General features: G+C 39.5%; 1 protein-coding gene across 1 annotated transcript; it reads left to right on the plus strand.

The window, feature by feature from the left end:
* Nucleotides 1-264: 264 nt before the first annotated feature.
* Nucleotides 265-11,892, plus strand: LOC107809585 (agamous-like MADS-box protein AGL62). Its single transcript, XM_075248523.1, has 2 exons — nt 265-286; nt 11,225-11,892. The coding sequence occupies exons 1-2, from the start codon at nt 265-267 to the stop codon at nt 11,890-11,892; spliced, it is 690 nt and encodes a 229-aa protein (XP_075104624.1).
* Nucleotides 11,893-13,973: the final 2,081 nt, after the last annotated feature.

Genomic DNA, 13,973 nt, shown 5'->3' on the forward strand with positions numbered 1-13,973 from the left:
TCTTAGTGTGAAGTTCATGAGTTTTACCTTCCCTATTTCTTATAAATAATATATATTCATCTAACAATTTCTCTGAAAGAACATATACCAAGCATTCTTACCATGTAAAATGATTATTATGGGGAAAATATGTTGGTGGTGCTGATGGTGGTGCAGACTGAATCAGGTCCCGAGAACTAGAATAACTGCTAGAAGCACCCGGTGCAAATGAACTCTTTACTGAAGGGGCACAGGACGAACTCTGGGCTGGAAGGGCACCGAGGGATGGCTGACCCTGATGATAACTGTATGAACCATGGCTAGATGATGCACCACGGTGAACTGGATGACCCGTTTGAGCGTGTCTGTAAGGACGACCCCTACTGGTAAAACTGATCCCCTGAAGGAACACTGCTGAAATCACCTGGTCCACGAGGCCTCTTGGCCTCCCTCTCTCCAGGTTCCTGACTACGAACCATCTCTATCTACTGAGCAATGTTAACTACCTCATCAAACGTAGCACCCGATACTCTCTCCCGAGTCATAAGTAACCGCAGCTGACAGGTGAGGCCATCAATAAATCTCCTAATCCTTTACCTATCAGTGGGAACCAACCAAACTGCATGACGAGCCAACTCAGAAAATCTCATCTCGTACTGCATCACAGACATGTCATCCTGACATAACTGCTCAAACTGTCTGCGCAGCTCCTCTCTATGAGACTGCGGGACAAACTTATCCAAAAAGAGAATGAAGAATTCCTGCCATGTAAGTGGTACTGCACCGACCGGCCTGCGCTTTTCACAGGCCTCCCACCATCTGAAGGCAGCCCCAGAAAACTAAAAAGTGGTGAACGAGAACCCACTGGTCTCCAGAATACCCGTTGTAGGAAGCATCCGCTGGCACTTATCCAGAAAACCCTGAGCATCCTCTGACTCAGCATCGCTAAATGTTGGAGGTCGAAGCCTCTCAAATCTCTCAAGTCTCCTCTACTCATCATCTGCCATAGCGGGGACTACCGAGGCCTAAGAAGCTGCAGTCGGCTGGGCTGGTAGTGCCCCCAGTATCTGAAGTCCCTACACTACCTGCTCTAGAGTGCGGGCAACAGGGGTATGAGTACCTCCCCGGGCCTAAGAAGTGGCTGGTGCGGCTTGAGCAGAAACTACCTGAGCAAGGCCAGTGGAAACTGTCAATATCATAGTCAAAGCCTCCTGTAGGCCTGGAATCTCAATGGGCACAACTGGTGCCTGAGCGGGTCCCGCTTGCTCAACTACACCTTGACCTCTACCTCGGCCCCGGCCTCTACCACGGCACCGGTGTAACGACCCGGCCGGCTGTTTCAGGAGTTATAGCCCCATTTTCCCCATTTCTACTTCTTTTTGTGTTATTCAACTATATTATGTTATATCGGGTTAGTTGGTTCGGGTACGGAACGAACTCGGAGTGAAATGAGACAGTTAGTCTCATAATTGAAAATTTTAAGTTAGAAAAGTAGACTGGATATGGACCTATGTGTAAACGACCTCGGATTTGAATTTTGAGGATTCCAATAGCTCCGTATGATGATTTTGGGTTTAGGAGCGTGTCCGAATTATTATTTGGAAGTCCGTAGAGGAATTAGGCTTGAAATGCCGAAAGTTTAATTTTGAGAAGTTTGACCGGGGGGTTGACTTTTTGATATCTGGGTCGAAATCCGATTCTGAAAATTGACATACCTCTGTTATGTTATTTATGACTTGTGTGCTAAATTTGAGGTCAATCGGTTGTGATTTGATAGGTTTCGGAGTCGTTTTTAGAAATTAGAAATTTCAAAGTTCATTAGGCTTGAATTGGGGTGTAATTCATGGTTTTAGTGTTGTTTGAGGTGATTTGAGGGTTCGACTAAGTTCGTATGATGCTTTAGGACTTGTTGGTATATTTGGTTGAGGTCTCGAGGGGCTCGGGTGAGTTTCGGATGGTTAACGGGTTGGATTTTGGACTTGGAACTCTGCTGGAATTTTTCTGATGAACCATCTGGTTTCCTTCATCACGTTCGCGAGTGGAGCCTCGCGTTCGCGAAGAGGAACTGAGAGGCTGGCATATTTGATCTTCGCGTTCGCTAAGAGAAGCACGCGTTCGCGAAGGGTGGACTGGGTGTGCATCGCGAACGCGAGGGTGGTGTCGCGTTCGCGTAGTGAGAGGGAACGAAGCATCGCGTTCACGATGGGTTGAACGTGTTCGCGTAGAAGGCATTGAGGCAGAGGTATTTTTGTTCTTCGCGAACGTGAGGGTGATGTCACGTTCACGAAAGAGGAATTTGGACGGGAGTTATTTTGTGCTTCGCGAACGCAAGGCACTGACCGCGTTCGCGAAGAAGAAAAGTCTGGGCAGTGAGTTTAAGTTCTTAAGAAGAAAAGTCTGCAGCTCGGAATTGAGGCAATTTTGGGTGATTTTCAGAGAAAACAATGGGGTAAGTGTTCTTAACTCAATATTGGTTAAATTACCCGAATCCATGGTTGTTTTTATCATTTAATTGGTGAATTGAGTTGGAAATATTTGAAAACCCTCTTGGTTTAAATTGAAGATTTGAGGGTCGAGTTGGGGTCGAAATTTGATAAAATTGGTATAGTTAGACTCGTGGGTGAATGGGCTTCCAGATTTTGTAACTTTTGTCGAGTTCCAAGATGTGGGCCCCACATGCAATTTTTGAGCTAATTTTTGGATTTTTATGGAAAAATCATTATTATCTTGTGGAATTAATTCTAATGAATTTTATTGACTGAAACGAATTATTTATGACCAGATTCGAGGCGTTTGGAGACCAATTCATGAGGAAAGGACATTGCAGAATAAGAATTTTGCAGTTTGAGGTAAGTAACAATTGTAAATCTGGTCCTGAGGGTATGAAACCCCGGATTTCGTATCATTCTATTATTTTAAAGTGACGCACATTCTAGGTGACGGGCGTGTGGGCGTGCACTGTTGGGGAATTGTGACTTGGTCCGCCCCGTAGCAACTGTAAAGTTGCATACTTTGTTGAAACCATTTGATACTTATATGTTTTAGAAAGAATTTCTGTAAATTGGGCTGAATGCCATGTTTGGGCCTTGCACCAATGCTATTTGGACCGTTAGGGACTGTTTCTTACCATCCTCTCACTGTTTTCGATTGAAAATCTATACTCAGTCATGTTTATACTTGTTTACCGCATAACATAGTTTTACTACTCTATTTTAATGCATATAAATGTTGTTTTGGGCTGAGCAGCATGTTTTTACTGAAATGCTCGAGTGGCTTGAGAGGTTTATGACTGAGTGAGGCCGAGTACCTGATTTGTGAGGATATTTATGAGATCGGGCTGCACGCCATAGCATGTTGCATATTTATGGGATCGGGTTGCACTCTGCATCATGTTTGATATAGGCCGAGGGCCTGAGTGATTTATGCCATAATTTGGCTTGATATAGCGCTTGGGTTGAAGGAGCCCCTCCGGAGTCTGTACACACCCCCAGTGAGCGCAGGTACCTACTGAGTGCAAGTGTCGAGTGTCGAGTGCTGAGTGACTGGGAGGCATGAGTGATTGTGAGGTATGCTCGAGTGGCAAGAGTGATTGTGAGGTATACCCGAGTGGCACGAGTGACTATGAGGTTTGCCCGAGGGGCTGTTTATGAGTGATGTTTTTCCCGAGGGGCTGTTTATGAGTGATGTTTTGCCCGAGGGGCTATTTATGATTTCATCATTTCTTTTGCTCACCTTTGCATTGAGCCTTGGTTTGAAAAACTGTTGGAAAAATATCTTCAAATGATTTTTACTGGAACCGGGGTTTAAACGAGATGATTCGATTCAAACACTGATTTTTAAAGCATGTTGTACTTTACTCAGATTTCATGATATGAACGTTATATGCTTTATTGCTCGTCACTACTGCTCAGTCTTTATTTATTGTTGTTGTTTACTGATTTGGCGTACTCACGTTACTCCCTACACCTTGTGTGCAGATTCAGGTGTAGCTGGACATGGTAGCAGTTATTGAGTGTTCTGGTTGCAGATTTTTCTTGGAGAAAGTAAGGTAGTTGTTTGGCGATCATAGCCCCTGCTCTTCTCCCTCTTATCTTCCTCTAGTTGTATTTAGCTATTTTTCAGGCTGAGTTAGCCTTGATATTGTTAGACAGATTGTAGTAGATGCTCATGACTAGTGACACCCCGATGTCGGGCTTTTCTTTTCCGCACTTCTGTTTTTCTTTGATTTGAACTCTTTAAATGGAGGTTTTATCTTAAATAACCTTGAAATTTTCTTTGAAATGAAAATATCGGTTTGTTTTGGAAATGAGTCGGCTTGCTTAGTTCCACGATAGGCGCCATCACGACAGAGGTTAGTTTTGGGTCGTGACACCCGGCCTCTCGCGGCACCAACTAGTGGCACTGGTGGCTGACCGTTCGATCCGGTAGTACATGTTCTCACCATCTGTGAGATAATAGAATAAAATAATTTTAGTTTTCCAGAATCAACCAGTTCGCATGATAGAATACAAGAAAGTAAAATTTTCCTAAGGGTTCGGCACCCTCTCGAAGATAAGTAGAGACGTCTCCGTACCGATCCACAAGACTCTACTAAACCTGCTCATAACTCGTGAGACCTATGTAACCCTGGCTCCGATAACAACTTGTCACGACCCAAAATCCTAACCTGTCGTGATGGCCCCTATCTCAGTACTAGGCAAGCCGACAACATCAATAACCCACGATTTCCTTTAAGTTTGAAAACATAATGTTTAATACAATACCAAAAATCTAGCAAATTTTGATACAAACACTCCCAAAACTTAGTGTCACTGAGTACATGAGCATCTGTACATTACAAGTCTGGAAACCGTGGTCTATAATAATCTGAGACCAAATACAATAAACAAAAGGATAGGGAAGGAGAGACAAGATCTACGAAACATGGCAGCTACCTCTGAATCTCCAGAAAATCGACTGTGTGAAAGAATCAACACCCATTGTATTCGGGATCACATGGATCTTCACACGAAGTGCAGGGTGTAGTATGAGTACAACCAACTCAGTAAGTAACAATAATAAATAAAGAACTGAAAGTACTGACGAGCTTCTCAGCTAAGTCCAATTACAGTACTTTCCAACATAAAAGGGTAGGCATGCTTTCAAGTTCAACATTTAAAATTCCACAGTAATTGCATATCAACTTTGACTGAAACAGAAGAGAATGTCGTTTAGAAATTTTTCCAAATCAGTGATATATGACAGCTGAAATGCAGCAATAATGAATTCAATGCATCCTCTCAGAGCAGCAGTCACTCAGTCCTCCCATTCACTCCAACCTCACAGTCACTCATTTCTCACAGTCACTCATCACTCGGCACTCGCACTCAGTAGGTACCTGCGCTCACTGGGGGTTTGTACAGACTCCGGAGGGGGTCCTTCAGCCCAAGCGATATAACAAGTCAATCACGGCATATAACAATGAAACATGCTGCGGTGTGTAGCCCGATCCCATATATATCATCACAATTAGGCCATCGGCCTCACTGCGTCATCAACCTCTCCAGTCTCTCGGGCTCAAGAAAACATCAGCCCAAAATAATAATATGTGCATCAATAAATAGCAACGGAGACTGGGATATGATATGAAATGAATGAACATGACTGAGTGTGAAATTTCAATTTGAACATATAATTCAACCACATAAATGACCCCAATGGGTACCAACAATAACAGCATATTCCTAAGCATGATTTTTAATACGAGTCTCAGCTCAATTTTCTCAGCTCAACTAGACAGTTTCATGGAATTTGTCCAAGTCACCATTCCTACGGTGCACACTCACACGCCCATTACCTAGCATGTGCGTCACCTCAAAGCAAATCACATAACACATAATCAGGGGTTTCATACTCTCGTGACCAAATTTAGAACTGTTACTTACCTCAAACCGTATAATTCTTTATTCCCCTATGCCTTTGCCACGAGACTTGGTCTCCGAAAGCCTCGTATCGAGCAACAATTAATTCGATTCATTCAATATCAATTAATATAATTAATTTCACAAGGAAATACTAACTTTCCAATAAAAATCTGAAATTAACTCAAAAATCGCCCGTGGGGCCCAAGTCTCGGAACCTAATAAAAGTTACAAAATAAGAACGCACATCCAACTACGAGTCCAACCATATAAATTTTACCAAATTCCGACATCAACTCGACCCTCAAATATTCAATTAAAGTCTTTGAAGATTTCTACCATTTTCTACCCAATCTTTACCCATTTGAACTCAATAATCTTTCCATAAATGTAACGACCTGGTCGGAAGTTTTGAGAATTTAAGTCCCGTTCGGCGGCATAAGGCCCTTCGCAACTTCGTATTATGTATATTGCCTTGCGTGCGTGGTTGAATTAAGTTTACGGATGATCCGGAGTTATTTGGGATACTTAGTCCCTAAAATGGAAGCTTAAGTCTTTGGATTTTGACCGTAGTTGGAACTGTGTGAAGACGACTCCAGAATGGAGTTCCGTCGATTCTGTTAGCTCTGTTGGGTGATTTTGGACTTAAGAGCTTGTCCGGATTGTGAATCTGAGGTATGTAGCTGATTTAGGCTTGAAATGGCGAAAGTCGAATTTTTGGAGTTTTGAACCGAAAGTTGACTTTTTGATATCGGGGTCGGAATCCGATTCTGAAAATTTGAATAGCTTAGTTATGTCATGTATGACTTGTGTGCAAAATTAAAGTCATTCCGGATTGATTTGATGTGTTTCGGCACAAGATATAGAATTTGAAAGTTCGAATTTCATAGATTTTGATTTGAGGTGTGATTCATCATTTTGATATTGTTTGATGTGAATTGAGAATCTGACTAAGTTCGAATGATGTATTAAGACTTGTCGGTAGATTTGGTTGAGGTCTCGAGGGGCTCAGATGTGTTTCGGATTGATTTCGGACCATTTTCCCTTCATTGTCCACTGTTGTAATCTGCTGGTATCTGGTGCCTCAAACCCTTCACCGCATTCACGTGGCAAGGGTCGCGAACGCGCAGTGTATTTGGATGGCAGTAGTATTTTCTTCATCGCATTCGCAAATATTGGTCCGCGTTCGCGTAGAGTTGGGGCAAGTGTTATTCGCGTTCGCGTACGAGTGATCGCATTAGCAAAGAGGAACTGAGAAGCTGGCAAAATTTACTCTTCGTGTTCGCGAAGATGACGACGCATTCGCGAAGGGTAGACAGGACGTGCATCGCGAACGCGAGAGGTGTTACGCGTTCGCGAAGAAGAAAGGAAGCAGCTGGGGACCATAGGCTTTTGGCCTTCGCATTCGTGTGGTGTGTGTCGCGTTCGCGAACTGAGGGGACAGCAAACCTTCGCGTTCGCGAGGCTTGTGTCACGTTCACGAAGGGTTAATTCTGGGTAGTCGAGGTTGTGCTTCACGAACGCGAATCAATGGTAGCGAACGCGAAGAATGCACATCTTGGGTTTGAGTTCATAACACAAAATCAAATTGGGAGCTCGGTAGAAGGCAATTTTTGGAGCGATTCTTGCATGGGTGTTTGGGGTAAGTGATTCTTATCCAATTTCGATTAATTTCCATGATTATGCCTTTGAATCCATCATTTAATTCGGATTTAAATGGAGAAAAATCAAGATTTTTGTAAAATCTTCCAAAAACAAAAATTTAAGATTTGGAGGTCATGTTATTATTGGAATTCGATAAAATTGGTATGGTTGAACTCGTATCGGAATGGGTGTTCGGATTTTATGAAAATTATATCGGGTTCTGAGAGGCGAGCCCTGCGTTGACTTTTGTTGACCTTTTGGAATAAATTTTTAAGTCGACGTATTATTACCTAGAATTGTTTTCGATGCATTTTAATGAAGTTATACAATTAATTTTCAAAGATTTGAGCGGTCTGGAGATCAATTCAAGCAAGAAGGCGATTTTGGAATATCGGCATAACTTCAAATAGGTAAGTGTCTTGCTTAACCTCGAGTGGGGGAATTACCCTTTAGGCATCGAGTCTTATGTGCCATTTGTGAAATGTGAAAAGTGGTGTAAGCGAGGTGACGAGTATGTACTCAGACTTATATGTGCAAATTTTATTGGTTTAAAGTCTTGGAAATATTGTGTAGTAAATTGAATAATTGTTGGCATATATTTAATTATCTAGTTGCCATGCCTCAAATCACATTTATTGAATTTATATGACAATTTGATGTAATTATTACTTGTATATCTATGTGAATTCTGTGAGTTTGATGGTTGATATACTTGGAATTTAATATTCATTATGAATTTTCCCTATGCAAATAATTAATTAAGCAAGCTTAAGAAGATGTGCTAACATAATTATCCAAATTTGGATTATTGAATGCTTTGCTTTATGTTGAATAATTTCTATCTCTGTTGATTATTTTATTGTGGTGTTATACACATTGTGTGGAGCCTTCGGCTATTTGTTGTGAAATTAATTGATTTGGTTGTATCTTTAGAATTTGGTTGTGGCCATTGAAAAAATTGTGATGTGAATTGATTTTTGTTATGTTGCCGTGATAATTTCTCGTATAAATTATTGTGTTGTGTGAGTTGTTAATTTGAGGAGATAAGGATGGAATTCCGCTGTTGATATTATGTGGGTATAAGGTGACATCTTACTGTCGTTGTGTTTGTTGGAATATTGTCTGGGCGGAGCGATAAGGGTGACAATTGGAGCGAAAAGGGTGGCTTTTGATATTATCAGGGTGGAGGGATAAGGGTGGCTATTATAGGAGTGATAAGGGTGGAAATAGGAGCGATAAGGGTGGCTATTGATATTGTCAGGGTGGATATTATAGGAGTGATAAGGGCGGCTATAGGAGAGATAAGGGTGGCTATTGTCTGGGACGATATGTGATGATGTGGAGTTGTGGTGTTGGCGACTTTCATGTGATGTTGTGATTTTTTTGTGTTTATTTTTATACCTAGTGCAATTTGTCTTGTTGTTGGTAAATTAATAACAATTTTATTTATGTTTAAATTGAGAGTTGTGGCTATTGCCAGGCAAATTATAAAATGAAATGTGGGCACGAGATGCCGTGAGTAAATAATGAGGATATTTGCACGTGAATTGTCTGTGCAATTGTGATATGAAAAGCGGGCACGAGGTGCTGTGATTAAATGATAATGATATTTGGCACATGAATTGTCCGTGCAGTTGTGATATGAAATGAGGGCACGAGGTGCCGGAGAAAATATGATGATTTTATTATGGGCACGAGGTGCCGTGAAAATATAAAAAATGGGCTAAGACCCGTGTTTACAAAAAATATGAAAATGGGCTGAGACACGTATTTTTATGATTATGAAATGAAGTATCACATGGTGACTTTTTAATTGAAAGAATTATATTTAAAATATTTATTTGGAAGGATTTTTATTTAGAAAGTATTATATGATAGAATTGTATTTGAAAGATATTTATTTGAGGAAATTATATTTGAAGAGATTTATTGAAAGAATTATATTTGAAAGATAATTATTTGAGAAAATTATCTTTTAAAGAGAGTTACTTGGAAGAATTATATGTGAAAGATATTTATTTGAGCGACTTGATTTAATTGGGTGTAATTGTATTTATTAATAGTGTTGTTATTATCTTGTTGTGCATATCACTGGTTGTTTTTATGTTGCCCTTATTGTTATATGTTTCCTATTATTTTGTATATTATATTGCACAGGCTATTAGACTAGTGAGTGTCTTGACTGTACCTCGTCTCTACTCCACTGAGGTTAGTCTTGATACTTACTGGGTACCGACCGTGATGTACTTATATTACATATCTGCACATTTTTGTGCAGAGCCATGTATTGGATATATCGGAATTAAGCAGAGTTAAAGCGGGATCGTAAGGATTCAAGGTAGAGTTGCTTGGTCGTCACAGTCCCTTGGAGTCTTTTCATTTCATTGTACTGTTAATTTTTAATCAAACAGTATTGTATATTCGGTCCTCGTAATCATTCCATGTATTCAGTTAGAGTTCGTGACTCAGTACTACCAGTCTTGGGAGGTTGTATATTCATATTTGTTCCGCTGTTAGTTTTGATTACTTATTTAATTCAAAAACAAATGGCTTCAACATGTAATTGAAATCGGCTTATCTAGTCTTAAAGACTAGGCGTCATCACGACGCCTGGTGGGATTTTGGTTCGTGACAACAAACCTTATTGGTATGTGTATGTATAAATAATACTCTAACACCCAAGAATCATGCTCTTAATTACCCATCTTTACTCAAACTCGAAATTGAAGACTAGGGTTTAGAACCTTACCTCTTGGGTGAAGATCTTGTGATATTTTCTTGTTGGATTTCAAAACTTGAACAAGATCTTGATGAACAAAACACTTGAGCTTCTTCCTCTCTCTAGAATACTCTATCTTCTCTCTAAAAATGTCAGACTTTGGCTCAAAAATGAGCTTCAAAGGCTATAAATCGAAGTTGGGTCTGGTAAAAAATTAGAAAGAATAGAAGCCTCGATGCAGTTATGCGATCGCATAACATGTATGTGGTTCGCATGTCGGCTGCATAATTTGGCCTCCAAAACTAGGCATGACTGACCTGGTCTGCGGTCCTTAAGCGGCCCACATACCTGTTCTGCGGTCGCATAATACACACCAGATTTCCCTCAAATCTTGCCCCTCTCCTGTTTCACTCTACGACTATTATACGGTCCGCAAAGTGATTCGCCGCCGCATAGTGGACGCAGAAATGACCCTTTTCCCGGCAAAAATTCTTCCTTTACACATCAGTGCATTGTACTAATTGATCTACCTCGGCACCACAAAACCTTAATCTCCTTAGCAAAATTTCTCCGGGGTCGTTACACATAAGTCAACATCCAGTCAACCTTTCAACTTAAATTTTAAACCTTGGAACTAAGTGTTCCAAATCATTCCAAAACCTTACCGGACATGAACCAATTACCCCCGGCAAGTCACATAACTAATGTAAAGCATAAATTGAGCAGTAAATGAGAAAACGGAGTTGTAATACTCAAAACGACCGGTCGGGTCGTTACAAGGGTGTATTGAGTATCATATTATCAATTCATTAAAAGTATAAGATTTTCTAACTCCCAAATCAACACATTACATAGAAACAATAGTAAAATCATTTTAAAGACAACAAGTATGAGAATACTCCAAATCACCTTTAAATAGTCCATATTTTTTACTCTGAATGTAAAATCATAAACCGCAAGAATTATCTCTAATATTCTTTAGTTTCAGCCGTGGCAAAGAAACCTAGCATTGGTCGTCAAAAGATCAAAAATGTCAAAATAGAGGTCAAAAATCATCTTCAAGTTACCTTCTTAAAATGTCGTTCTGGTCTTTTCAAAAAAGCTAGCGAACTATGCACACTTTGTGATGTTGAAATAGCTATCATAGTTTTTTCTCCTGTAAGAAAAGTTTTCTCTTTTGGTCACCTTAATGTTGAGTCCATTATCGATAGATTCCTGTCAAGAAATCATAATCCAATTTCTAATTCGTCACTTCATCTTATTGAGGCTCATCGAAATGCTAGTGTTCATGAGCTCAATTTGCAATTAACTCAGATTCTTGCTGAGCTTGAAGTTGAGAAAAAAAGAGGAGAATCACTTGATGAAATGAGGAAAACAAATCAAAGTCAATATTGGTGGGAAGCTCCTATAAGTAAACTTGCTTTGCATGAACTTGAACAACTAAAGGATTCAATAGAGGTTTTAAAAAAGAATGTGACAAATCAAGCAAGCAAGTTTATGGTTGAGACTACTGCTAATTCTTCTTCTTATTTTGGTGTTAATGGTAATGGGATTTTTGACAGCTATGATATTAAGCCAGCTCGAAACTTGGTTGCTTCAAATAATCTTTATAACCATAACTTTTGTTTTGATTCAGATGGATTGTTTTAATTCTTTTCTAGTTTTCCTCTTTTTATTAACTAAAGCCAACGAGTACCTCACTTGTTGGTCTTTGCTATAAGTTTTTCAAGTTCTCAGTTTATGTATTGATTGCCTATATATGAGCAACATGAAATGGTTGCCCTTATAAATCAATATGTTAGTAATTGTTAATATTTTGCAATACATTTATTGCTATTATCATGTTATTACTTCCCCAGCCATTACGTTCATCTGTTGCTTTTTATTAAGAAATCATGTCTTTATTTCTTAGTGTGAAGTTCATGAGTTCTACCTTCCCTAATTCTTATAAATATTATATATCTGTCTAACAATTTCTCTAAAAGAACATATATCAAGTATTCTTATCATGTAAAATGATTATTATGGGAAAAAGATGCATACATTGTCTTGTAAGCAGAATAATAAAACATACTGTATTATTACAATCATATAATCTTAAGTAATAAACCAAATAAAAACCAGATTAAAGTATTAGTAAACCAATGAAAAGTGGCACCAACGTGTGACCTCACTGTCAATAAAAAGTGGAATAAAGACCATAAGAAACCACATTCAAATTCTAACAATGAAATAAAATACTAAAAAAATGTAAAAGAAAGAGTGCAACATGACCAGGTTAGTTTTAGCAAATCTTTCTCAGCTTTTTCACTTTGACTTTGGCAGCAATATTATTCCTTCTCTTCTGTTGTCGCTCTTCCTTCAACTTCTCCCTGTTCTCAAATCTTTCTTTCCATTTCTCCCTACTCTTCTCTTTCCTCCTCGTCTCCTTCTTCATATTCTGCTTCAACTTTGAAGGGTTATCATACACTTCCACTCCCATTGCCCTTTTTGCTGCTGCCTTCCATAATTCCCTCTCCGCTATACCTTCCGGTTCTCCCTCTTTACCTTTTCCAGCCTCTTTACTCTTTCTAATTCTTTCGATTTCGATACTTTCCTCTTCTTCTTCTTTTTCTTATGATCACCATCGTCTCCGATTTTGACTTTTTCAAACTCTATTTCCTTACCATTCACTCCTCTTTCTCTTCTACGCTTTAACCAATTGAGCTACAATGGCTTGTTGCTATCTTTTTAAAAAAAAATCCCTACCTTGTATTATTATTGAACAAGATTACACGGGAGGGGGACCAAAAATTTTACCTCCGATAATACAAGCAAAAAAGGAATACAAGGGTGGGGGTGTAAACAAACGGGGGGGGGGGGGGGGTCCCTTCAAACAAATAAGCTCTCAAAAAAGGTACCCTGATCAAATAAGGACTCTCTATTCCTCGAGAATCCTTATATATTCAAAGACCTTAACCTATACCCTTTTTATGGGATCTGATTCTAAAATTTAGTATACGAGTCCTATCAATAATATAACTTCCTCTAGCAGCTCGAGGAAGTTCATTAGTATTTGTGAAGATTCTGGAGGAATCTTCAATAGCATCAAATTTTTCCAAGGCATCAGCAGTCATGTTAGCTTCCCTGAAGTAGTGAGAAACTTCAGCATTAAGATGCGCCATCTTGTCCCGAATACTAGTGATCCAGTATTGCAACTTCCAGGAAGGTTTACTTGACCCTTTGATCATGTCAACCACTATCTTAGAGTCCAATTCTAATATGATGTTGTTGAAAATTTTATCCATGCACCATTGCAATCCAAAGTTTGCTGCTTGAATCTCAGCCATATTATTAGAGCAAAAGATCATAGAGACAGAGAAAGCCATAACCATAGAACCACTCTGATCTCTTATTACTCCTCCTGCTCCAACCTTGCTATTAGTGATCATAGAACTTCCATCAGTATTCAATTTGTGTCTAGCTGAAGGAGGTTTTAACCAATAGACTGAGACAATGATCAGTCTAGGCTTGAACCTTCCGACTCAGAGAATTGATTCCAATTCGAGTTCATAGGCAAGTGCTCATAATCTTTTCTAATAGCATTCTTCAGGTTTAGAAAGATTTCATGAATGACCTTTCTCAGTGATACATTCACATGGCCATACTTTTAAGCACAACTTCTTTTCCATAGTTCCCAGCAAACCAGAGAGGGGATAAGCTTTAGAGCGAGGTTTAGCATATTATTGCCA

This window comes from Nicotiana tabacum, unplaced genomic scaffold, assembly GCF_000715075.1.
Source record: "Nicotiana tabacum cultivar K326 unplaced genomic scaffold, ASM71507v2 Un00001, whole genome shotgun sequence".
In the NCBI taxonomy this organism is placed as follows: domain Eukaryota; kingdom Viridiplantae; phylum Streptophyta; class Magnoliopsida; order Solanales; family Solanaceae; genus Nicotiana; species Nicotiana tabacum.